General features: G+C 38.3%; 2 protein-coding genes across 3 annotated transcripts in view; one reads left to right on the top strand and one right to left on the bottom strand.

The window, feature by feature from the left end:
* Nucleotides 1-2982: 2982 nt before the first annotated feature.
* On the top strand, nt 2983-18104 carry LOC126263739 (mitochondrial import inner membrane translocase subunit Tim10B-like). Its single transcript, XM_049960920.1, has 3 exons — nt 2983-3388; nt 3471-3566; nt 17842-18104. Exons 1-3 carry the CDS (start codon nt 3368-3370, stop codon nt 17938-17940), a joined length of 216 nt encoding a protein of 71 aa, XP_049816877.1. The 5' UTR covers nt 2983-3367; the 3' UTR covers nt 17941-18104.
* LOC126263738 (protein PRRC1-like) overlaps nt 17620-27473 on the bottom strand; it is a 77436-nt gene continuing 67582 nt past the window's right edge. The window contains exon 7 of one of the 2 annotated variants that reach the window (XM_049960919.1): nt 17620-17911. In XM_049960919.1, the coding sequence (XP_049816876.1) occupies nt 17897-17911 (15 nt within the window). In that variant the 3' untranslated portion in view covers nt 17620-17896. Of the gene's footprint in view, nt 17912-20943; nt 21213-27473 lie in introns of those variants that run through there. The other variant, XM_049960918.1, reaches the window with a different exon arrangement.

Here is a 27473-nt window from a genome sequence, read left to right as displayed (position 1 = left end):
TATCTATCTTACCCCTAGTGATATATGCCTCTACAACCAACCTTACATTTGTCCTCTAGCCATCCATGCTTAGCCATTTTGCACTTCCTGTCGATCTCTTTTTTTGTGACATTCGTATTCCTTTTTGCCAGCTTCATTTACTGCATTTTTATATTTTCTCCTTTCATCAATTAAATTCAATATCTCTTCTGCTACCCAAGGATTTCCATTAGCCCTCGTGTTTTTACCTACTTGATCCTCTGCTGCCTTCACTATTTCATCTCTCAAAGCTACCCATTCTTCCTCTACTGTATTTTTCCCCCATTCTTGTCAATCGTTCCCTAATGCTCTCCCTGAAACTCTCTACAATCTCTGGATCTGTCAGTTTATCCAGATCCCATCTCCTTAAATTCCCACCTTTTTGCAGTTTCTTCAGTTTTAAACTACAGTTCATAACCAATAGATTGTGGTCAGAGGCCACATCTGCCCCTGGAAATGTCTTACAATTTAAAACCTGGTTCCTAAATCTCTGTCTTACCATTATATAATCTATCTGAAACCTTCCAGTATCTCCAGGCTTCTTCCATGTAGACACTTTCTTTCATGATTCTTGGACCTAGTGTTAGCTCTGATTAAGTTATGCTTTATGTGGCTTCCTCTTTCATTCCTTACCCACATTCCATATTCACCTACTATGTTTCCTTTTCTTCCTTTTCCTACTATCGAATTCCAGTCACCCATGACTGTTTGACTGCTACGGTCGCAGGTTCGAATCCTGCCTCGGGCATGGATGTGTGTGCTGTCCTTATGTTAGTTAGGTTTAAGTAGTTCTAAGTTCTAGAGGACTAATGACCACAGATGTTAAGTCCCATAGTGCTCAGAGCCATTTTTTTTTACTGTTAAATTTTCGTCTCCCTTCACTATCTGAATAATTTCTTTTATCTCATCATACATTTCATCAATCTCTTCGTCATCTGCAGAGCTAGTTGGCATATAAACTTGTACTACTATGGTAGGTGTGGGCTTCATATCTATCTTCGTCACAATAATGCATTCACTATGCTGTTTCTAGTAGCTTACCAGCATTCCTATTTTTTTAATTCATTATTGAACCTACTCCTGCATTACCCCTATTTGATTTTGTATTTATATCCCTGTATTCACCTGACCAGGAGTCTTGTTCCTCCTGCCACCAAACTTCACTAATTCCCACTATATCTAACTTTAACCTATCTATTTCCCTTTTTAAATTTTCTAACCTACCTGCCGGATTAAGGGATCTGACATTCCTTACTCCGACCTGTAAAACGCCAGTTTTCTTTCTCCTGATAACAACGTCCTTCTGAGTAGTCCCCACCTGGAGATCCGAATGAGAGACTATTTTACCTCCAGAATATTTTACCCAAGAGGATGCCATCATCATTTAACCATACAGTAAAGCTGCATGCCCTTGGGAAAAATTACGACTTTAGTTTCTCCTTGCTTTCAGCTGTTTGCAGTATCAGCACAGCAAGGCCGTTTTGTAGGTGTTACAAGGCCAGATCAGTCAATCATCCAGACTTGCCCCTGCAGCTACTGAAAAGGCTGCTACCCATCTTCAGGAACCATACATTTGTCTGGTCTCTAACAGATACCCCTCCATTGCGATTGCACCTATTATACAGCTATCTGTATCACTGAGACATAAAAGCCTCCCCACCAATGGCAATGTCCATAATTCATGAAGGGGGGGGGGGTATAAATGTTGTAGTTCAGATTTTGGCATTAGAGCTGTGGCAAGAGTTAAATGTGAAACCCAAATGTTGGATATGAAAATAGATTTCACACAGGGATAAATCAAGGGCGGCAAACATATTTATAAAAGAAATAAAGGTGTCTGTTATGGCAAACTAACCAACAACTGGCATGTAGGATAGCCATCTACAGACATGCACTCTTCCAAGATTTTAGAATCTTATTGTAACCGTTGATATAGGTGTTTCGAATGACTAATTTTTGGTCCAACAGCTATCACAACACACTCGGGAGGTATTTCAAGCACATAATCCACATGTTATACAATGCTAGGTCTCACAAATCACGAAGTTTATACGACTCGCTTTTTTGGTTACTTAGATTCAGTTTATTTATTTATCCCTCCAAATGCCTTGTGGCATACGTCATCTGTTTGCAAATTTTGTCCACCCCCCCCCCCCCCACACACACCCTACTGCATAAAATCAAATACAGATTGTTGTTCTTGTAGTTCCACAAGCTGTGAAAGTGTACCTGCCGACTACTCTTTTCACGTTTTTCAGTAATAAAATTAAAACACAATGAAATCGAATGGACTACAGCAGTACGTATTCCACGACAAGTGCGACAGAATGCTCGTTTTACAAAATACTGCCCCGGGGGGTAGTGGTGGAAAGTGGCGTAGTACAGTACAACCACAATCAAGTTGAACTCTTTGTGGCATGACAAACGTTGCATCTCTTGAACTGTGCCAGTAAAACCTGAGAACTCACACATGCAACAGCATTGCAAATGCAGTATGTCACTAGCTGAGGCGACAATTTTGTTGCGTCTGTGAATCTGGCGGAAGGGCTACTGTTGAAATGTGGTACATTTATATCGACAGTAATGTCTGTGTCATGAGGGCTCTCAACAGTAAGTTTGATATGTATGTAAAATAGTCAGGAACATCCTTTATGATGCTTGATTTTGCCCTTAACAGCTTCAATTACTGTTAGCTTCTTAATTCGGATACCACATTCCGATTTGTTTGTACAATGGTTACTGTTTTCTGCTTCCTCATTTTCCTTTTGCTTTTTTTTACGCTAGCTCTTAGTTCTCTTGCAATTGATCTTCAAGGAACCGACAAGATGAGTTTAATAGGACGCCGTTGTATGAGTCAGTGTGTAGAAACCTATCTACAGAACATAAAAACTGCAACTGGCGCCATAACATTGTGCAAATTATTAGCTGATATCAATTTCAATTTCTTTGATAGATTGGCAAAGATAATACAACTTATTTAAAAAAATATTGTTTTGTTTACAGTGGGTTAATACCGTAGTTAATTTTCCAGATCCTCTTCAAAATATTCAAAGAACCATACGGACCTTCAGAGCATAGTAATTGAGATAGCATGAAACACCCTTTAAGTTGCATTTATTACTACTGACCACTAAGAGCGATGTCATGACAAATCCACCTAATAATATATAACTTTTTCCAACTGTTCCGGTTGATTGCTATCAGCTAACCAAAGTAAGCGTCGCTTGTGTAACTTGGCCCAAATCGCTATTGTTTGTAAGATAAAATAGCTGTCGGCGGAAAAGCCGGCGTTGAAATACTTAAATCGGAGTTGTGCAAACGTTTTGCTTCATGGGCACATCTCAACGTGATGGACGAGCAGACGAAAAGTGTAAATCATTCATTTTGTTGGTGTTCGTAAACACTTACAATAATATATTCAAAAACTTTCATAAGGCTGTTTTATTTTGCAGATTCGAGACTTCGTGATTATGTACAACAAAATTTCGGAACATTGCTTCAGGCGTTGTGTAACGTCATTTAATGACCGTGAATTGAGCGCAGATGAGGTAACTTTTCCATAAAATATGTGTGGTATATTCGTTGCACAGAAATGTTCCCATTGGGTAAGCTGATTCAAGGGCCATTAGCTGTGATACAATGAAGTGCAAATTGTTAATTCATCTGTTGTTGATACATCTGACCAAATTAATTGTGGCCGTGGGGTTCTAGGCGCTTCAGTACGGAACCGCGCTGCTTCTACGGTCGCAGGTTTGAATCCTGCCTCGGGCATGAGTGTGTGTGGTGTCGTTAGTTAGATTTACGTAGTTCTAAGTCTAGGGGACTGCTGACCTCAGATGTCAAGTCCCATAGTGGTTAGAGCCATTTGAACCAAATAAATTTTCGCTAACACTTTTTTGACATTTAACTGTCGAAATACAGGATGGAAAGGGGGGGGGGGTTGTTATCCATTCCTTTGTCCACCCTTGCAGTACATCGAGCGACTGTGCAACAAATCGTGTCGTGGGGAAGGGTAGCGATCAGGTAACATTTTCAATTGGGCATGTTTCTTTTGTTTACAGTAAGTTTCTAGGTGTTTGATTAGATGACATTAAACATATTGTTTTCTTTAATACTACAGCTTCTCGCAGTTACTTTTGTTTTCTTTGATTTCTGTGCATGTTTTTAAAGTCTCTCTTTCTAAGGGTTGTTGCAGTTGGCCACTTGGCACTAAATAAAATGACTGAGAGATATGCATCATAATCAGCTGAGTTACAAAATTTTCTCCACATCTCTCATATAAGCAAATTGTGAGTATTTCAATACTGCGGAAGTGTTCAACCCAAATTGTAACATGTGTTTACCATCCATTTGTGAGTAGTTTTCCTGTGACTATGTTTTGTAGATAGTTATATTTACCTGTTGAATTGTCCTACCAAAAGACCATCACAAGATGCTCACAAAACATTTGATTTTGTGTGTGTGTGTGTGGATGCATGCGTGCGCGCACACCAAAACATAAAGAGCTTTAAGCACAAAAACAAATTGACTGGTGTGCACTTCACTTGGTACACCTGGCAAATCACACTTTTTGTTCTGTCATGTATTAAAACTTTTCCCCATTATGCGGATGGGTGGAGTGTAGGAAGAATGCACCATATGGCTTAGTCCAAGTTGTTATCTGCTGTGTATTATTATTAAAAAAATCTTAAATATAGCTGCAACTTCAGCAACTATGTGTCAGTAAACTTGGAGAGGTTAAAAACAGTTGGATTTATTGGCACCTCTGTCCTAAGTTTTGACAATTTTAAAATTGTCTTCTTCAGAAAGTGTAATAGGCCTTGTTACATCAAATGCTGATTAAGTAAATTGAATAAAGTCACATAGCTCTTGTAATATTAGACTTCCATCTTATGAATCCAAATAATCACAAGTTGTGACTTAGGATTGCAGCACAATAGTATTACAGGTATGCAGATCAAAAACCAAATGCAGTGGCCCATTAACGTAAGGCCCTTTTTGACATAAAAGTTGACTTGTATACAGCTGAGCACAGTGATGCCATCAGAATTACAGCAGTATGTGTATACAGCAGAAGTTGAGTCAACTTTTACGTTAACAAGGGCCTTATATAAAGGGCGATTACATTTGATGTTTGGTCTGCACACCTTTAATACTATAAGGCTGCAGTGCTGAGTCTTAGCTTGTGATTATTTGTGTTCATAAGATGGATCTTGGATATGGCAAGCTGTTTGGATTTTTTGAGTGTAGGCCTACTTAGTCAGTGTCTGATGTAATAAGGTCTATTACACCTTCTGAAGAAGACAGTTTTGAAACTATTGAAACCTGGGTCAGGTAGTTCCAATAAATCTTTTTCTACAAATGATTGGCTGACTTTTCTTTCAGCCTCTTCAAGTTTTATTATTATTCTCCCTCCCTCCCTCCCTCCCTCCCACACACACACACACACACACACAGAGTCACAGTCACAAAGTACAACCCTTCTATAAGAATGAACAGGTAAACTGTTTATGGTCACAATTCCTGTGTTGGCTAGTTTATTAGTGCCCATTCTGAGTTGATAGTGTGCATGTTGCACAATAGAGAAAACTGTATTTGACCTCATAAATGAAGTTGTTGCTCAGTCTTTTTTTTTTATTTTTTACCGTGCTATAATATTAAATATGCACATTACTATCCTTGCTCCCTCTCCCCTACCTTCATTATTTGTTGAAGTTGTATCTCAGCAACAGATGAATGAATTCACACACTCAGATGAACAAGCATTAAATGATATGAACTTTGATACTTACTATTCAATGAACATCTTCAGAATGGCAGTTTGAAATTTTGGAGAGTTTCTGGTCACACAAGCATTTATGCTTCTTGTTGAAAGTAGAAAATCTCTGGTAAGATACATAGTGTAGACCCCTTGAATTTTTGCAAAATTTATATACGAAATACATACTTGAGGTACATTAAAACACTCACCAGATACTTGTCCATTGCTTAATATAGGTTTTTTAATTTTCTTTAGGGTTTGTTTTTGTAACAAAAAGTTATTAAGTATGGCATTGCATGTTGAATGTGATGCGAATGAAAGGATTAGCAACCCTACAGTCTGTTACTGCATCCTTTATTTGGCACTCACATGGTTGGCTGTGCCAACTCACAACCAACTTATCACCTTCCATCCTAACCTAGATGTCAGGCTATGCAACAGATCAATCTCAGCACAACTGAGTTTTCAGAAGGGATGGGAGGTGAATGTGGGAGGTAGATTTGACCAGTATCATGCTTTAATTGGATTTCTACCTGTGTTAAGTATGTGTGTGTGGCTTGTAAAAAATCTGCAAAAGCTTAGTGAATTTCTTGCAGTCTCCAGTTTCTTTTGTGCTTCTTGAATGAAGTACAGCGTGATCTCCTTGTGGTAGTTAAGTAGTTTGAACCACATTTGTCACAGTTGGTCTTGTAAAAGCCACTTCCACAACAGTTTGACTTTATGATAAAAATGGATGGAGTAGTGTAATGAGACTCTTATATTACAGTATTAGTTTCTGACAGCAGTCTCTTTGTTAATGTGCACGTTGATATGTTTGATGAATATGCTTTGTCAATGGGTTCTTCCGTTTGCTGTTTTTTCTGATGCATGATATCATCATTGTCAGTCATTTTTATTGTTAAATGACATGGACTCTCCAATTACTGAGGTCAGGTATCTCTGAAAGATATTCTTCCATGAGGAATGGTCTTAGGTAATATTCAGCTAGTAGACTCCAGTGATTTCTGCAAATCTTGCCCCATCGATCTGGCAGTCTTCTGCTTGGTCTATTTGTCTGTCTGCCTCTGTCTACTGGACCTCATTCCAGCCCTGCCTCCGTTGTTCATCAGTTGTTGTTTCTTCTTGCAACATGGTCGGGTCATTGCCATTTTATAATGGCTGTTCTCCAGGATTTGGTAATTTACTTGATGTCTTTTGCCATTTTCTTGTATTTCCTTGTAAATTATAACACCGATCTTCCCACCCCTTTTTGTGCAATTCTAAGTTTCCCTCTTGTATGTTCATTAAGTGTCGAAGTATTACAGCTATTAGTCAAAATGGGAAGGACACACACTGATCAAAAACTTTTTTGCCAGTTTTACTGCCATGGTTGATATGCAGATGCTTACCAGAGTGGCTTGATACGTTGAAAGATTTCCTGTCTTATGTCTCCTGTCATATTTACAAGTTGGCCAAGACCTATGTATCTTCTGACATTGTCAAGTAGTGTGTTTTTGAGTTGTACATTTCCCATTGTGCTCTACTTGAGGTTTTGCAAAATGTTTGTTTAGTTCCACTGCCTGACTTTCTGAGGTGAGATCCGATACCAGTGTCTGTAGTTCTTCAAAATAATTTGCCAATGATACATCACCATCTGCAAATCTTGGGTTGTTAAATCTCATCCCATTGATTCCGATTCCTTTTTCTTTACATCCCTGTTCTGACTTGACAATTTTCAGGATACCAGATAACAACTTTGGAACGATGGGATCTGTTTTACTCCTCTGTGAATTGAACACTCTTGTGTTGGTTCCCCAACACTAACAAAAACTGATGAAGTTTTGTGTATTGTGCACAATTTTAATATAGATCACCATCACCCCTTGCTCAGTTAAGGCTTCCACAAGAGTAGGTTGGACAACTAAAACAACAATCTCTTCAAATTTTACAAAATCAAACAATGGAAACTCCAGGTAGGAATATCAGCAGTGTAAGAAAAGACAGATTGCTACTTACTATAAAGATAAGATGCTAAGTTGTCTACAGGCACAATTAAAACACAACTACACAAACTTTCAGTTTCAGCTTTCATCAGATAAAGATAAACACACACCATTCATTCACACAAGCAAACACATCTCACGCATGCTTGACCACCACGTCTGGAAGCTCAGGGCCAAGCTGCAGGAGTTGGTGATCATGTGTGCATGAGATGTGCATGCTTGTGTGAATGAATGGTGTGTTCTCTTTCTGACAAACACTGATGTGTGAGTGTCTTAATTGTGCCTGCCTGCAACTTGACGTATTATCTTTACAGTAAGTAGCAATCTTAACTTTTCTTACATTGTTCAAATTCTACAAAAGTTGTACATAGAGGTGCCAAATACTCATTTGCTATGCTTATCAGTTCCCATAGAATGAAAATATAATCTAGCATGCTGACACAGTTGTGGAATCCACCCTACTCGATAGGATGAGACTGATAGGATTTAGCAATATTCCTGCAAAGGCTTTGAACATAATGCAGATTAGGCTTATGGGATGATAGTTCTTTGTGTTGTTAATGCTTCCTTTCTTGTTGAGCAGTGTAGTCATTGCATTGTTCCATGTGGCTGACATTGACGCACTGTCAGTAGGAAAAGTAAAGATTTTTGACAAATGTTCATAAGTTAACTCACCAGCAAGATTCAAAATATCACAAACAACTCATAATAGCCAGGAGCAGTGCCATTTTTCAAGGAGTCAGCAGCTTATTTGACACCTGAAGGAAGTATGTCCAGAAATTTGTGTGCATCGAAGATGTCAGGTAATGTTGTAAATACTTCTGTTTTGCCTACAGTGTCCATAAAAAATTCCTTTGTTTGTTACTTACTTCTTTCTTACTCAAAGTGTCCGTATGGTTCATCACACTGTGTTGGAAAAAGAGGAGGATTAAGGTTCACAGTCCCTTTGACAGTGAGGTAATTTGAGATGGGGTGACGAGTAGGAAAGGAGATTGGCGGTGTACTTTTTATAGGGACCATCTAAGCATGTGCCTTAGTGATTCAAGGAAACCGCAGAAAACCTAATACGGACTGCTGGACAGGGATTTGAACTTTACTCCCAAACATGAGCGCAGTGGAGATATTTATCTCTGTTGTACCATGCTCAGAGCAGCATAATAAGGTATGGTTTTTTCATGTATGTGAACGTACAATATGTGCTTGTGCATTGAGACAAAGCATCTGTAATTGACATTCAGATAAAGCATCTGTAATCAAAAATAAATAAATAAATGTTGTCCTCTTCTGCACCATGTACACGTTGTACACACATCAAAAAAAGTTTTGCATCACCCCGGTTCCCAGAACTCCTGAAGATAGACGTTGACTGTGGATATTGTATCACAGACACAGTCCCTTTGACTCTTCAGAGATGTCACTAAACCCACCTGAAGAAGTAAGCAACCATGCATGATTAGCGCCTATTAGACGGAGAGGTCCGACAGCCGATCAGTTTCAGTTATTCCACCAGAAAGGAGATACACGGCTCGTGTTGTCTGTAGTTCAACCATGCCTAGACGGTCAATACTGTGGTTCGATTGCATCCGCATTGTTTGTACCAGGAAGGGCTCTCAACAAGGGAAGTGTCCAGGTGTCTTGAGGTAAACACAAGTGATGTTGTTCAGACATGGAACTGTCAATGGTATGCCTTGCTCAGGCCCAAGGGCTACTAGTGCAGTGGATGACCGCTACCTACAGATTATGGCTTGGAGGAACCCTGACAGCAACGCCACCATGTTGACTAATGCTTTTTGTGCAGCCACAGGACGTCTTGTTATGACTCAAATTGTGTGCAGTAGGATGCATGATGCGCAACTTAACTCCCGACGACCATGGCGAGGTCCACATTTGCAACCATGACACCATGCAGCGCAGTACAGATGGGCCCAACAGCATGCTGAATGGACCACTCAGGATTGGCATCACATTCTCTTCACCGATGAGTGACGCATATGCCTTCAACCAGACAATTGGAGATGTGTTTGGAGGCAACCTGGTCAGGCTGAATGCCTTAGACACACTGTCCAGCAAGTGCAGCGAGGTGGAGATTGCCTGATGTTTTGGGGTGGCATTACGTGCGGCCTATGTATGCCGTTGGTGGTCATGGAAGGCACTGTAACAGCTGTACAATACGTGAATACCCACCTCCGACCAACAGTGCAATCATATTGACAGCATATTGGCAAGTCATTCGTCTTCATGGACGACAGTTCGTGACCCCATAGTGCACATCTTGTGAATGACTTTCTTCAGGATAACATCACTCGACTAGAGTGGCCAGCCTGGTCTCCAGACATGAACCCTATTGAACACGTCGGGGATAGATTGAAAAGGGCTTTTTATGGACAATGTGATCTACCAACCACTCTGAGGGAACTACACCGAATTGCCGTTGAGTGGGAAAATCTGGACCAACATTGCCTTAATGAACTTGTGGATAATATGCCACAATGAATACAGGCATGCATGAATGCAAGAGGATGTGCTAATGGGTATTAAGAGGTACCAATGTGTACAGCAATCTGGACCACCACCTCTGAAGTTCTCGTCGTTTGATGGTACAACATGCAATGTCTGGTTTTCATTAGAAATAAAAAGGGCGGCAATGATGTCTTTCTTGATCTTTATTCCAATTTTTTTTACAGATTCTGGAACTCTTGGAACCAATGTGTATATTCAGCTTCTTGCATTTGAATGTATGAAAATACTTCAGATACTTATTTTAGGGCTTTACCTGCAAGGACTGAAACCAAGTTTGTATGAAATTGTTTCTCCTACTCTGTAAAATTTTTGGAAAGCTTGTTGCTTTGATTTTCTTTATAACATCGAGCTTAACTGTACCTTTTTTTGTGTATAAATAAATAAAGTAAACTATAATGCAACTGATGTGACAGGAAGCAAGAAAATGAAAGATAATTCATTATAGAAAAACTGATAAACGGAGAAAAGAGAATTGAATTGGTCTAAGGTACTATCTGCCATTGAGTCAGCACTAGAGGGGTGACTGCTGTTTGAACAGAGCCTACAAACTGCCATTGTTTGGACAGAGACAGGAAGAAGAGGTCAACATGTAAATTATTGCTAGTTCAGATGTTGTGCAAATTGTTTAACCTTTTAAAGAAAGATGTGAGGAAAGTAAATGAACCTATACATACTGAATGTGCCTCTTCACAGGAAATGTGTATCAGATGAGGAAAAGGTAAACTTCAGATTAGTTTAACACATGGAGTACTGCAATGTTGTCATTGATGTTGTTGATTTGTCATGAGAGGTCTGAAACAGTTCAATATACAGTACATAAAATCCCATCTGAGGCCTGTTAATAATTGGCAACCATTGCTGTACAATCGCAAAAAAGTCATGAGATGTTCAATTGACACTCTTATTAAAGCATGTTACGTGTTTCGGGATTACACCCCTTCTTCAGACATCTGTTACAAAAAAGTACAAAATATAAGTGAACAGCATACTCAACACGTCTGAATGTTACAGAAAATGAGATCTGGTCAAATGAGTTACGTACCACAAACTTCAGCTCCTTCCTAACCAACCAGACGTACAGCCTTGACAACTCAAAGAAAGTGTCGAATAACATATAACTGCGACGCAAGCAGTCTTGAAGCAGAGCGTATACTGGTGCTAAACAAGTCAACTAGCAGCGAAGCACTCTCGGTGGGGGGCGCTGCATGGTCATGTGCTCCATGCATTCACATGTAATTTGATAATAATATATTTAGCATGAACATCTAACAGGGTGTAATTACGACTAGCAATCGGAATATTACTTCCGTACACATTAACACTAAAGGATTTTTTAAAAACTTTTTAAAAACTCCAAAACTTTTTGCATGGCCATACTATGCCAATAGCCAGTAGTGGCACTAAGAACAACACAAACCATATGTAAATATAGAACAAATAATAGGAGGGGAGGGAGTTCCTTCATGAATAAATCTTTCAACCTCTCAAATCTCTAAAACAATACCACCAAATTAAATATAACCAACATTATCTGTCATAAACTAAAACCCTGTGATCGGCCAGAGTACACAAACGTCTTGGGCGCTATCTGTTAAGCCAACGGCAACCACATTGGCGGCAGCCATCCGCCTATCGAATTACAGCCAGGTGTTACTCATGGGCCATGATTGCCCAAATAGAAGCCTTCAAACAACCACTTACACCCTTCTACCACATGGAAAGAGTTTAATGGTGAGAGGAAGAGCATTTTCATAAAATCCCAAAACACACGTGGGTTATACGTCACACATTCCTTATATAAACTAGTGGCACGAAAATTACCCAAGTCCTACCTATGCTATCCGGATACCTGAGAGCTCTAGATTTTTTAAAAAACAAAAAATTAAAAGTGTTAAAATTGTAAAGTCTAAAATCAATAAAATAAACCATTGTGTAACCAAGGACCATCCAAAGGGTATGGTGGTGAACAAATCCATTTATGCCAACCTATCTGCCCATCTAATTTTCCCCGTACGACGTCAGACTAGCCAACCACTCAGCAAAAAAACCTAGCCTATCATAATGGTACGTGCACAGAACACCACCAGCTCCTATAAAATACACTATCTTACTTCTCATGAGGGTATAATAGACACCAAGTTCAAAATAGTATCTGTTCAAACAAGCAAAAAAACCAGTTGTTCCCACTGGAAGCCTGTTCATTAAAGACTGGGTGGGCAGCGTGCTGTATACGTGTGTAGATCTCCAAATCTTCAAGGTTATCTAAAATCTTCCCTTTTGGTTCTAAATGCAGAATCCTTAGGCTATCTTCTATCGGGGCCAGCTTATGGCCAGTCTCCCTCATATGGCACTCCAGCCCGCTATTATTACTGTAGTTATGCTCTCTAAACCTTGTGGCAAAATCCCTACCTGTCTGGCCAATGTATGTCCCAGCACATCCTCCACACTTAATTTCGTATACACCGGATTGCTTAACTTTCTGTTTTCCCTTCCTCCTTATGTCGTAATATTCCCCCCCAACTTCTTCCTTGTATGGAAGCCTACGTGAACGCCAGCCTTCCTGAAGGCTCTAGTTATTTTTTGGCAACATGGTCCAACATATTCCATTAACACAAACTTACTATTTAATGTTTTGCAGCCTGACTGCCACCTCTTGCCGAGAATTTTAGCTCCAAACTCTCGTATAAATTTTTCCGAGTACCCGTTAGCTAGTCCTATCCTTACAATCATTTCAATCTCCCTATCAGTGGCTTCTTTGCTCAAATTAAATCTGTACAACCTGTTGAACATTGATGAAAAGGACGCCCTGAGTTTATACAGTGACATGAATGTGCCGCTTACCTTACATGCCCTGCAAGGCAAGAAACATGGAACTTGGCACTGTGGAGAGATTTTTTGGATGCACTGTATAATAACTATAATTAAGGAACTTACAAAGAGAAAAAGAACAGAAAAAGGTGGTAAGAGAAGAAACATATCTTAAAAATTTTTAAGGTAGCAAAATTGGAACTGTACAATGTGGTTGCATGTGGACTTGGTGAGAAATCGAGGGTAACTGACAATGTTTCAAGAGACAAGCCGTTAGTTTAACACACAAACTGGGAATACTTCTCATATGTTACATGGCATGTCATTCTCCAGTCAAACGATAGAAAGAGTTGTGGTATGAGGGGAAGTTGGAAGTAATTTAGTATGTTTGAGGAGATGCCTTGTCAGTGTTATTGTTTTGAGAATGCTATATTTCAGAATTGATTGCAAAGCTGTCCATAAAATAAAAAAGAGGAGTTATAAGCACTCCTGTGTTACTGCCAGAATCCAGTTCTCTCTAGGAAGGTGTTATCTGAGCATTGTGTGGTGTGTTGGTATTCCATCTTATATAAAAATTTTGACGAAATCAAGAAGTTGTCACTGTTTTGCCTTGGTAGGGTATCACAATAATCAAAGATGGGCCGAATTAGCTCTTGAACTATTTTTCCTTCTGGTGTACCTTGAATTTGATGCAGCAAAAATATTTTTCTTAGCACATGGACCCATTAGACTTCATGGTTTGGAGAAATAGTTGTTAAATTTTCCAATAAAATTTGTATTTCTGAGATGAACTGAGACTTACTGCTCCAACAAACACCCCCCCCCCCCTCCCCAAACTATTTTCCTAGTCCAAATCCTCCACGCCCAGACTCCTAAGACTTTCAAGGGTATACCTAATATACCAGAGCCTGCTGGTTCTCATGGTCTTGAAAAATTTGAGTTCGTAAATGTTTAAACAACTTTTGGTTTTCAGGAGTAGGCCTACATGCAGCATCTTTATTCAGTCAGTGACATGTTAGATAGCTGCAAGGCAGGTATTATTCTGGATCTTACAGTGCACAATGGGGCATGGTTATCATATTGATTGAGAAGTCTGTATGTGAAATGGAGGTCATTTTTCTGTTGTTATGGAAAGAGTTTGCTGTCAATTTGCAATAAAATGTTGGAAGCTTCCGGTAATAATTTAAGCATATTTATGTGATTCAAATCCCAATAGAAATTAATTTGTGTTTTTTTTATGAGCACACCATATTGAGGGTGTTTCAAAAATAGTTAAATTTGGGGATAGGTTCCTTACACCAAAACATAAAAAAATTTCATATAAACATATGTCCGAAATCCTTAATTTTCAAGTTATTCAGTAAGCATTCTCAGTTGCACTCAGATTATTCAAGAACTAGATGATAACACAACTAACAGCTGCAACACACATGCAACTCTATTATCTCCACCCTACCTCTGCAGGTCCACAGGACACATGCAGACGAGATTTGAATGTGCTGCCAACCTTACACACCCTGCAAAGTGAGATGGGAGACGCTGTGGAGAGACTTAGCGGATGCACAGTATAGGATGTTTTAAAAAGATTCACAATTCTACATGTGAGTTACAGATTCACGTGTAGTCATTTTTAACTCCTTCTTGTCTGTTTGTTCTACAGTTCTGACATGGGTGCGTACAACCCTAGTTGTTCTTGCATCCTAAAACAAAACAAACAATCACATAAAAGATAATATTTAGCTCTGGTATAATGTAAATAGTTTAAGGGTAAAGGAGACAGACATCTACCGAATAATGAAAGTCTGACGCACAAAAAAGGATGAAAATGTCACTATGTTTCAGGTGAATCTTTTAACAATGTAGAGAGCTCCCTCCTACACACACACACACACACACACACACATTCCTGTGCAACTACATTGTATCAGCTGAATGCACAATGCTGGGACGCTTTTAAGTTTGCCAGGTAGAGACATGGGTGAGAGTAGAGGGAGGGAGGAGAGGAATGCAGGAGGGAGCAGCAGCATTTGTACAACACAGGAATGCAATGTTCAGGCACCAGAGCTGGTGAGTTTGTGCAGTATACAAAACTATGCAAAAGAGTGGATTGTGACACGGTGCAGAACACAGATAGATGAGAATGTTGGTTGTGGAAAGTGCATTACTTAGATTGAGGCTGGGAGGATTACAGGAATGAAGGGTGTGTTGCAAGGATAACCCTCATCTATGTACTTAAGAAAAGCTGGTGCTGGAGGGAAGGATTTATTGAACTCAAGCATGTTGTGCTCAGCAACTTGTTCTTCTAATGAGGGGCCAAGTCTGTACTTAGCCACAGTTTGCTGGTGGCCATTCATTTGGTGGTCATGCTTACGTAAAAAGCTGTGCAGGAATTACAGCGGAGCTGGTATATGACATGGCTGTTCTCACATTGCTCAAGGACAATTTCCTGCTCATCCATAACCATCCCAAAAATAGAAGCACCACATTAAGAACAAAAGACCATAGTTCTTAATGTTACTCAGGAACACATTAACCAACTTCTCCACTAGAAATCCAGTGGCAAAACAAGTGAATCCATGCAAAAAAGTCACACTTTTTGGATGACTTCCAGCTCGTATTCAGAGCTAAGATGTTGCACATGTAATTATTGCATAGATGACTACTGGAACACACAAAAATATGGCATTTTTGACATACATTAAACATCTTCCATCATTTCAACTTGGAATGTAACTTGTTGGAACTGAGTAGTACATGCACCTGTCTCATTTTTTACTAATTCTTGTAGCACAATTCTTAATATTATTTTCTTAATTTTGCACAATGGAACAGTTTCTTGCTTAGTCCTTATAGTACTCGTAAAAATTTCTGTCTGGAGTAGTAAAAACGTTTTCCTTACATCTGACATACATAAGAAAAGTTGTTTTCAGGCAATTCACAGTAATTAGACAGAATTGGGCTGTTGTAAGATATAGTCCCAGTGGTTTGCTGTGTGCCAAGTATACTTGATGAAGTCCATTAAATGTAGCAATGCAAACTGATAATGCACAAATGTCTGAAGTTTTAAGATTCCTGTTCTCTTACAAACCTGAAGTGGCAAAGAGCTATAAGCAATTATATGATCTGGCAATTTCCTGAAAGATTCACGCCATTGAAGAAATCTTTATCGAGATTGGACCACATTGGTTGTTTTGGGAAGAGTCTGACATATATTGACAGTCTGTCTGTTGTTTTGAAAGGCAGGTGTCATTATGTCTGAGTAAAGAGTCCAACAAAAGCAATGGAGTATTTCTTTCGGGTGGTAAGAAACATTTCAGATTAATTGTTGAAAATTACCCTTTGCCATTTTCCAATTTTGATATGTCATTTACAAGATTGGTGGATGTAAAGAGTCCTTTTTTTAAAATTGTTGGTAACTACCTTGAGTTGAGATTCTTGAAAAACAGATATTGATGTGGAAATAGTAATTCACTTATACTTCTCACTGACAGTATTTCATACCAGTGTCATAGCATTCACAAATTTAACAACTGACTCTTTTTGCTGCAAAAGTGCAGTTTGCCAAAGATTCCTTCTCGAAATCAGATTTGTTAATATTATACGTAGCAGGCTTCATTTTCGCACCAGTTATGGGTTTCTCTATTGTATTATCGATTAATGGCATTTCGTCGCTATGTTTATTTAAAGTAAACTTTGTAATTCCACATGTGTTCAGTTTCCTAATCTACTTAACCAAAGCAAAGAAAACTAGAAACCATGTTCATCTCAATTGCAGTTCAAAGAGCACCCAGTCTCTGGTCTCCATCAGTAATGGTACGTTGTCTTCCATATGGGGTACTAAATGTTTAGAGTAGATTGCCTTTCACACTTTTCCGAGTTTCGTTTTGGTACATATTTGTTTCTTTGTGTCATTCTTTTCTTTCGCGTTTACAAACCAAACTGGCTTTGCACGTTGGTCAACTTAAGTGCTTTTTACTTCCACCATTTAGCCAAAAATTTACAGCCTTTTCCTTGCCATAGAAAGCTATTGCATACTCTGAATTCTTACTGGCACAGCTGTCACCCCTCAAACATTTCGATGCTTTGTTTGATTTTTTGAGTTTCAATCAATGTCCACTTTGTTTGGATGAATGTCCCAGAAATCAGTCAGAAAAACACATTTCAGCTTTCAGTTGTAGTGAGCGATTTCCCTTCGTATACAATGTTCTTCACATTTCACCTGTCCAAGATAGAGACCATTAACTGAATTCCACATTGTTAAACTTTAGAACCTGCACCAAAAGATTCTATTAGCAAGCATATATTTTTAAAAAACAAAAAAATGAACATAAATTTAGTTTTATCTATACAGTTGACACCAGAACAGCAGAAGGAACAGGTAACTATTGATGTTTCTTGATTCTAACAGTCACTTGATAGCTTACATAATGATTTGTATCTTTATCCATATATGGATGTGCTACCTGGTGAGGAAGGCCATTGGTAATTTTAAACAATATTTAAAAAAAAAATATTTGCAGTGTGTTTTAGTGGCTAAAATTGTGACATGGAATGTGTCTGGTTGTATTCTTCCTACAAAGAATAATTCAGGGTAGTTACATCATGTCAGGTGAGACCATTCCCTTGTTACCTGTAGTGTCATTTTTTACTTGTTTGTTGCCTTCATGTTACATTTCAATTCATCCCCTTGTGTTATGATTGTGGTGATATTACAGAAGATCATTATTCATATTTCAAAACTGTTTCTTACAGGTTACATGTGTGGAACGCTGTGCAGCCAAAGAAATATTGTTAAATAACCGGTTTATTAAAGTCTTCCTTTCTGTAAGAGAAACAATGAAACCAATGTAAAATGTTGCAACTGTGATACATGAATTACTTTGTAACAGAAAATGAGGATAAAACTAGTATATCAATCATCTCTCATTGTAATGGTAATAGACATGCATGCAAGTGGATTTTAGCACTGTGAAGATGATCATCATTTGAAATAAAACTATTTTTTACTTGCTTAACACACAGTGTATCTTATTATCTCGAAACAAATGTGGTAACTTGTGAACTCTTGTCCTTTCAAGACCATTTTTAATTTGAGGTCATTACTTATATTGTAACTGAAATGTAACACTAAATAAATAAACTGTTTCATGGTAAGATATGTAGGTGCTAGTTGAGACTATCCCTTCTGTGTGTTGAAATCATTGCTGCAGAATTTGTGTTTCACCGAAATGCACATTAGCAGTAGACAAGAAAATCCAACCCCCCCCCCCCCCCCCCATTGTTGTGCTCTCCTTATTTTCCCCATATTCATGCATTTTCTGTTCTTACAAATACAGTAGTGAACATCTCATGTGCCAGCCTACATCACCTGCAACTTGTGTGAGCCTAACAACACACACACACACACACACACACACACACACACACACAAAAACCATCCATATTCCCCAAATGGTGTTTGTACTGTTTGACATATTTTCTTTTTGCCACAAAATCACAAATAGGCAAATAACTTAGGGTGTTCAGCACACCATCATTCTCCACCGTATCACTTTTCAGGAACGTCCATTAATTACATAAGCTCAAAATATGGAAGGGAGGAGTGCGGCAAAATCTCATTTAAATGGGGGGGGGGGGGGGGGGGGGGGGCAGGCAATGAAAATCTCGCATCAGATTTTTTTAATTCAGAGTATATACATCATTATAACAGATAACATTCTGTTGTACATAGTTAATTCCGAGCAATATTTTTGGCCCCTCTGAACTGAATGTTTTACTCTGTGTGTTCCCAAGATTCCTCTATTTGAAACAAATGCTGCACAAGCATTAAATTTCATTCAGGGAGTTCTCTACTGCACCAGTCGAAAAGCACTGTGTTGTCAGTCGTGATATTCTGCGATGAATTTGTATTTAAATTTTTACAATGCATATGTTAACTGGCATACAGATAAGTCAAAATACATGTGCAAGCCAGAGATTAATTGGTTGTGGGAGAAAGCTAATGTGAAGTTCACTGATGAGAATTCCATTAGTGATCATATAAATTAAGAGACTGAAAGGCTACTAAATCATACAGTTCAAAGGACATACAAACAATGTTGTCTTTCATCTGCAAAGTAAAGGTACAGTGATATTTAATGTACATAATCCATACATATTACTAAGTGTGAGAGTGTGTGTAATATATTTCCTGACAGTACCCACATATGCCACTACATCTACATACACAATATCATCACTGAGGTACGTGAAAGAACGCCGCATCTTGCATGCAGTTTGAATACATTTACTACTAAGATAGCCCTATGTTCAGTCCACTTAAGTAAATCCCTGTAGGCGAAAACAATAGATGTCTATAGAGCTATGAAGAGGTGTTGCCAAAGAAATGTTTATAAAATAGTATTGCAGACACACAAAGCAGCTGTGCCCAGCGTACAGAAACTGTCCAGAATAATTTTTATTGTTTTGGATACTGTACTTTTCGATTATGCGTATTTCGTTGTACTACTGTTTCACAGTACCAGAAACGTTTTCACAGAAACATGTAAATGAATATTTTTGATACTTCAACTACAAGTACAGTTTATTTTTGTTTTCGTTTCTAATAGAAAACTGGCAGAATGTTTACCTGGGCAGAGCTGGGTTTGTCAGCTTGTATGCCAATAACATGTTAATTATTTAGTGAACCGTCAAAACAGTTAATAATATATTTGTGGAGCCCTTTTGTGTCTCTGTCTCATGGTTTAAAACAAACCACTGCTTGATACACTTGATTAGAAACAATTTAATAAAATCCTGTTTTATTAATAAACATTTAAAACAAATAAAACTCATTTTTACATATTTTTGCCTAACTGGATATTGTGGGGGGGTTTCCAAATTTTAAGGAAAATCCCTCGCGTAATTAATGGACATCCCTTTACTTATTAATCTAATGTCCTACCATAAATATGTATGAACTAAATAAAAAGTATAGCCTTTACTGAAGTATAGGTAGTGGGAGGACCATCTGAGATTATGGCATGAGAAAAATTTCTAGAAGTGTTAATAAAGCTTTAGAAAATGTCTTTGGTACAAAAACATTCCATCTCCACAACAAATGTGTAACTAAAGAGGCCAATGTTGTCTGCAGTAAGTGCTCACAGATCTGACTGTACACCACTATTGTTGGCATTTACTAGCAAGAAAATCACTTCCAGTGCAATATTCCTAAAACAATTTGTTTCTCTTAAAATTCTGATTACACTAATACCACAGACCTAAGAGGGGATTTCTATTATATTTCCCATGTTACAGTTCGATCTGCCAAGATATACATGGCAGTTTTACAATTCTTGGAATTTGTTAAGGTAGTGTAGTATTATTACTGGGAAAGTTGAAAAGTATCACATTTATTACATGGTCAAATAAAAATTAATAATAAACAACTTCTTTGCAGTTATAAACAGACAAAAAACTTTCATGTCAAGTCAAATTTCAGCAGACAAGCCAGTTCTTACATACTAATACATAATTATAGCTACTGAGACTCAAAATTACAAATTTCATTCTTCATAAAATCACAGTAATATATATATACATGCATTAAAAACATTCACAGTAAGTACAGTACATTGCTTCTTCCCCAACTGAAAAATATAAAAATGTTAAGATAAACTAGGAAATTTATTTACATGGTGGGGAGAGCACAACAAAAAGATAAATGTGCTGAACGGGGTACGGAGAGAGATAGCCCAATGTTACATTTTGCTTATTTGTTTATACCAGTTTTTTTAATATCAAAGGACATCTGTAACCATTGTATTGTGAATAGGATATCTTCATTTTTAGGCAAGAAATGAGCACATAAGAAAATAAGTGTAAATCACAGGAAAATGTTCAGTCCAAATTTTCCTGTACTTTTTCATTGTATCATTACTTCAGAATTCATACATAATCAGCACATGGTTTACAAAGAGATTTTTCTGAACTGATAATATTAAGGCGCATATGTTAGTCACAGAAAACTATAGCATGCTGCCAACACTGTTCTTGTACAGTCCTGCAAGCACCCTTGCTGCCAAAAGCAAATGGTCACGTCTGGAAACACCACTCACTGCCTGATGCCACTCCGAGTGATGCACCTGCAAAGACCAGTAACTAGTGTAAGCCCTGTATAACAGATGTGTGATGACAACTGTGGAAGACTAAATGTAATATTTGGTGGGAAAGACATTAAAATTTGATCTGAAAATGTAAGAAAAAGCAGCCCACAAGTATCTACATTTATTATTTCCACTGCTCATAACTTTTCTCAGAGTTATTTTCCGAGGGACTGTACGAGCTCCACCATTTCTGTCCTCTTATAAGCCACAGGAAAATATTTCTTTTTTTTCCCTTTTTTATGCCAGGTTTTTATCACATTTTATTTCCTTTGGCATATACTTGTCAATGAGTGGTACTTTAACACAATGTTAACACCGAGGGCATTAGAAGTTGTGCACTAGAAATCGGAAATGGGAGCACATTTTAAGAACTTCCCAATGCATTTCTTGTACATGTAAACAGGTTTTGATGTCATGATACTGTAGCCCTCTTGCAATACGGGCCAATAAGCTCCTTTATATACAGGAGTGTGACTTCTAGTCAAACCGAATAGTATACGAAAAATAGGTAGCCTGCAACTTGAAACGTGAGGAAAATTCTGTCATTTAATTTGGGCTGAATCTCTAATTTGCTGTTAATAGCATAGAGCTGTATTGAACACAATACTTGCAATATGGCGACAAAGAGGAAATCTCAAGCCTGGGAATATTTCACTGGGTCCCACAAAAAGCAAGGGGGGGAGGGGCGGGGGGAATGGAACAAATATTTCTTCCCGGTATATTATTGAGGAGCTGAAGGGGCATATTCTGCCATCTGAAGAACCACGAAATATTTCAAAGCAGTCATGCAAGTAGCTCTTCTTTGCAGGTCAGTAGTGGAGGTATGACCAATAAAGCACCACCATGAACAAATGCGTTGTTTCTTCTGTAATGCTGGATCTTCCCTCTGTTCAGCAGAAATGTCATTAAATGTACCAATAACAGATTACATCCACAATGCTGTGTTCTGCTACAGGGTTATCTTGCCCCAAGTACTGTGATTTATTTTTGACAGGATTTCTTTGCAGTATCCTCCTATAATTAACTTCTTACATACCTACATAAGAATGCAATGTATTTCAACATGTAGATATTTCAGCTTAAAGCTTGTGCTAAGAGGAATTTGTACAGTAGATTGTAGATGCTGCAGAACTTGTTTTACATGTTTAGTACACAAAATAATTACAAATTAAAATTGCATAATATAAAATTTAAAGTAGTAATATATTTCAGATGCACAATAATGTTTTGGACATATGAGATTTCATTTTTCTTTTTTTATAATAATTCCTGTGATCAAATTATCTTGCTGAGATGGACTGAACGTATTTGGAAATTAAGTGTTCTGATACAAAGGCATAGGTTAGGTGGAGATGTATTACTGCCAGTATCAATACAGTGAGATGGCTAAAAAACCAAGATATTACTTATTAAGAGAAACAGGTCCAGGAAACTAAAATAGGAGAGAGCATACATTGCCAGATTAAGCACCTTCATGAACAAATGTCATGTTCCTTCTGCAATACTGGATCTTCCCTCTGCTCAGCAGCAATGTCATTTAATATACCAATGGCTGAGATCATATCCATGCTGCTATGTTCTTCACAAGTTTCCTTGAAAGGCAGCTGGCATCTTTGTGCTTGTGTCCATTTTTGTATTCAACTGTTTTGTCTTACATCTAGAAGTGTCAGTTTCCTTCTCTCCAGTTGATGCCTTCAGATTAGTCAGCTAGCGTAGAGAATGGTGGTCCATCAAAACAGTGAATGGTTTCTCAAATAATCACGCCCAAAACTTGTTGATGATGGTCGAAACAACTGCAAATCACTCTTTCTCGGTTGCAGGGAAGTTCCTCTTGGATTTTGAGAGTACTATGAAATCATAAGCTACACCTTCCTGAATTTGTACTAGAACTGCATCAATCCCATAACCACTAGTACTGGCGTGAAATTGTGTCTTGGCATTCACATCGAAATTGTGTCTTGGCATTCACATCATATACTGCTAGTACTCGAGAAGATGTTAGTGTTTCCTTGAGAACAATTAATTGTTCCAGGAAAATATGGCATCTCACTGCAGTAGTTCTTGCAAGGGGCACGTCTTTGAACAGAAGGTCTTGCTGAGTGCCAGTAGTACAAGCACATTCTGATAAAACTTCTCACATCACGAATGTGCTGAGGAGTCCAAAATCTGTGACTACTGTTATTTTTTATGGATCGGTTTGGACTCGCATTGCCATTCACTAGGTGCCCCAATATGAATTTTTCTTCCGGGAAGACACAGCTTTTTGGATTCAGGTAGAGGCCCGCAGTCTGAATACTTCAACAAAGTTATCAGACATCCTAGATGTTTTGACAAACGTCTTTGGAAAAAAATGACTGTATCATCCAGATAGCAAAGACACATCCACTTAACCCTAGAGCAAATGTGCTGGTGTATTTTATACACCGGAGAGTCAGGTTTTGCCTGCTGTGGAAAAATACCAAGCCTTGTGGCCATTTAATTGTTGATAACTTTCTAGTCATTGTTTAATTTATGTTTAGCTGTGGCAGAGCAATTTAGCATCAACTAGTCAAGGGTTACGATAACATATTCCTGAAATTGCAATAGTGGTGTACTGTATATACCACCTGCCTGACTCCAATTGTCAACATTATCTCTTGTACATTTACACGAAGCAGTGTGCTAAAAAGCAATGTACTTTAGAGACATCAGCTATTATACTTCATTAGCTGCTAGGCGATTTCATCTCAAATCATACAGGTTAAAAAAATTATCAGTGATAGAGCTCTTGAAATTGTTTTTAATAAAAGCCTTGTTCACAATACTATCAGACATGATTAACACATACACGCTTCTGAGCTTTTTTCCATCTTTAATTCCAAAACAATGAACTACAAAAATTTGTAACTTTTAGCAAACTTCAAAATTATATTTTGAAAATTGATGTTCACTGTCTTGAGAAATGATAAAGTCAAAAGATTGCTAACTATCAGCTATGATATTAATGCCTGAAATTCCTGAACTGTCAAAAAACGAGGATAATTTTTAAAGGAAGAACCAACAGCGAACATGTCCGCACATCCTGTCCCCTGAAATCTGTTCATGGTCAGCCACTCTTGGCCAGTCTCTCAGTATGACACAATTACATTTCACACCTCTTTCGGTGTTGGTTGTAAGGTTAAACAGCTTCATTTGTACACATGTCAATCAGTAATCCTGGCAATTGTGAAGTGGGCTCAGTTATTCAGTTCTTACATGCAAAACAAGTTTGTCCTGCTGAAATTCACCAGCAGCTTGTTGAAGGTTACGGTGCAGGTGTAATGAATGATGGAACTGTGCATAAATGGTCTAAGCTATTTAATGAAGGAAGGGCAAATGTTCATGATGAAGAAAAAGCTGTGCGGTCTATTGTCAGGACTGAATACTTGATATGAAAAGTTGATGAGGCAATTCACCAAAACAGGTGCTTCACTATTGACTATTTCAAGATCAGTAGTTTTTCACATTGTTACAGTCAAACTTCACTACAAAAGTTATGTGAGAGATGGGTGCCGAAAATGTTGACTGAAGAACACAAAACAATGCGAATGGCATGTTCTTTGTCTGTTTTGGAGTGCTATCATAAGGATGGTAACAAGTTCTTGAGTCATATTGAGACAGGTGATCACACGTGATTGCACACTACACTCAATCCAGTGAATGGCATCACTCAAATTCCTTGATGAAACCACGAAAATTCAAACAAGACCTTCAACATGGAAAATCATGGTCATGGTTATTTCGGGCTGGAAAGGCATTCTTCTGTTAGACTTTTTGCCAAGACGAATGACAACAATGCAGAGACGTAAATGGAAAAAAATGATCATGTGGCATTCAGGGCCAGGAGATCCCATCCGGGAAGTTCGGCTGCCAAGTTGCAAGTCTTTCTTCAGGTAACCCCATGTTGAGCGACTTGTGTGTCGGTGAGGACAACACAAAACCCAGTCCACGAATGGAGAAAAATCTCCAACCCGGCCGGGAACCAAACCCAGGCCTGCTGCATGGTAGGCAAACATGTTACCACTCAGCTAAGCAAGCGGATTGCTGATAGGTACTGTGAAACATTATTAAAGCTTAGGCACGATATTCAGATTTGCTGGTGGGGATCACTCTCTAGCGGTATCATTCTGCTTCACGACAATCCTCGGTCTCATGTTGCAGCAAGAACAAAGATGCAACTGAACAAGTTTTATTGGGAATTACGGGCTCATTCACCATACAGCCTTGACTTAGCACCATCAGACTTTCATCTGTTTCCAAAACTTAAGGAATTTCTTGGTGGAAAGCACTTGGAAACTGATGACGTTGAAAGAAACAGAGAAACTATTACTAACTGTTTAAAAGTCAGGTGGCAGAGTTCTTTGATGCTGGGACCCAAAAACTGGTGCCACAACTTGACCAGTGTTTAAATGTTCCCGCAACTATGTTGAAAAAATGTGCTTATTATAGTTTGTGATACAATTTACGCTCATAAATAAAGTTTCTCTAACTCCATTACAAATCTGTTCTTACTTTAAAGATGACCCTCACATTTATACATAAAGATGAGGAAATGTGAAATTTTTTGATTCTTTGTAAGTTTTTGCTAAAACCTTCATCCTGAATATTAAAATTGCATAGTATATTAGCTGGTCATTGTACTTATGGAAGGCACTATTACGGTGCGCAATATTTGGTGATGCAAAATTTGAGAATTTTTTTATGTTAGACCTAGCTACTCTCAAGGTTTTAATAAAAAAAATTAAACTGATTTTGAGAAAACGTAATGCATAACTGGTATATCCTCATCAAAATGGCCGCGCAGTTCAAGGCACCACGTCACGGATTGCGTGGCCCACCCGCTGGAGGTTCGAGTCCTCCCTCGTGTGTGTGTGTGTGTGTGTGTTCTTAGCATAAGTTAGTGTAAGCAGTGTGTAAGTCTAGGGACCAATGGCCACAGCAGTTTGGTCCCTTAGGAATTCACACACACAACACAGCACTGCTGAAAGGTGTTCATGTTCCTCCCCCCCCCCTCCCCCCCCATCTACTCCTCATTGAATTTTTACATGGACAAAGACAATCCAACAAGAGCTATACTTAAAAAACGGGAACTGCATACTGATCTGTTGACAACGGCCATTTGAAAGAATTTGCTGGACTATGAGCTAAAGTAGACAGTTACATTTTGCAGCTCATGTGGGACACTAATTATTTGCCCCACCCACCACTGATTGTCATCCACGAAATTTAGTTGTTCACAACAAACTGGGTATATCTGCCCCGAGCGACAATTTCAGGGGGTGCAAAATTCATATTGTTGAAGAAAAAAACCATGTCACACCAAGTGCCTAGCATCAAATGCACATTTGTCTATTGTTTCTTCATATGATTCTGAAATGCACTGCTGTTCGCTTTTGAAAATTTCTGAACATATTCTAAGGTGATATATGAAATAATCATAGGTTGATTTTTAAATGTGTTCATAGTGTATGTGATGTCTCTGCCAGGAGAATCTCTGTCATATCTAGAAATAAAAAAGTTTTCTGCAGATAAAAGGAGATGGGGCTAAATGATAAGAGTTGAGCCAAATAAACCCAAACAGGTGAATGCCAATCGCTGTTTGTTTATGTGGTTGATTGGATGTGCGAATGATAAACACTGTTGTAATTATTAGCAAAATTCATACATTCAAACTACCAGTGTGGAAATGAACAACTAACAGCAATAACAGGTAAGAAAGGTTACATTATCTTCTTGGTGTGTCCAAAAAAATGAAATTTTGAGAGAAAATTTTTGCCAGATCACTACACTACTAAGGGACAGTTGTACAGTCCTTGATTAGCAGCCACTCAATACTATTGTCAGAATAGTGTGGAAAAAGCATTGTAGGAACACGAAATAATAACTAACCGGAGAATAAGCGCAGAATAACTAAAATGGTGATTCTGGCAGGGTTAGTGAAGTTGACCGGAGAATAAGTACTGACAATGACCGGAATAGTTACAGAATTAGTAGTGATAAGAGTGTTTGTTAGAATGAGGAAGGAGAAGGAACAGTGAAATCCCACATGGAAGAATATGACAATTCCAAATTTATTAAAAAATTGGAGTTTGCACATCCAATCAACCACATAAACAGTGATTGGCATTTACCCGTTTGGGTTTATTCAGATCAGCTCTTTTCGTATAACCCCGTCCCCTTTTGTCTGCAGAAAAGTTTATTTATTTCTGTATGTGACAGAGA

Source organism: Schistocerca nitens, chromosome 6 (assembly GCF_023898315.1).
Source record: "Schistocerca nitens isolate TAMUIC-IGC-003100 chromosome 6, iqSchNite1.1, whole genome shotgun sequence".
Taxonomy (NCBI): Eukaryota; Metazoa; Arthropoda; class Insecta; order Orthoptera; family Acrididae; genus Schistocerca; species Schistocerca nitens.
This window is presented reverse-complemented; position numbering and strand designations above follow the sequence as displayed.

Excerpts from the sequence above, each read along its gene's own strand:
- LOC126263739 (XM_049960920.1), top strand. The coding sequence starts at position 3,368 with ATGGACGAGCAGACGAAAAGT. Across the intron at positions 3,389-3,470 it reads TGGACGAGCAGACGAAAAGT|ATTCGAGACTTCGTGATTAT; the intron begins GTAAATCATTCA and ends TTTATTTTGCAG. Across the intron at positions 3,567-17,841 it reads GTGAATTGAGCGCAGATGAG|GTTACATGTGTGGAACGCTG; the intron begins GTAACTTTTCCA and ends TGTTTCTTACAG.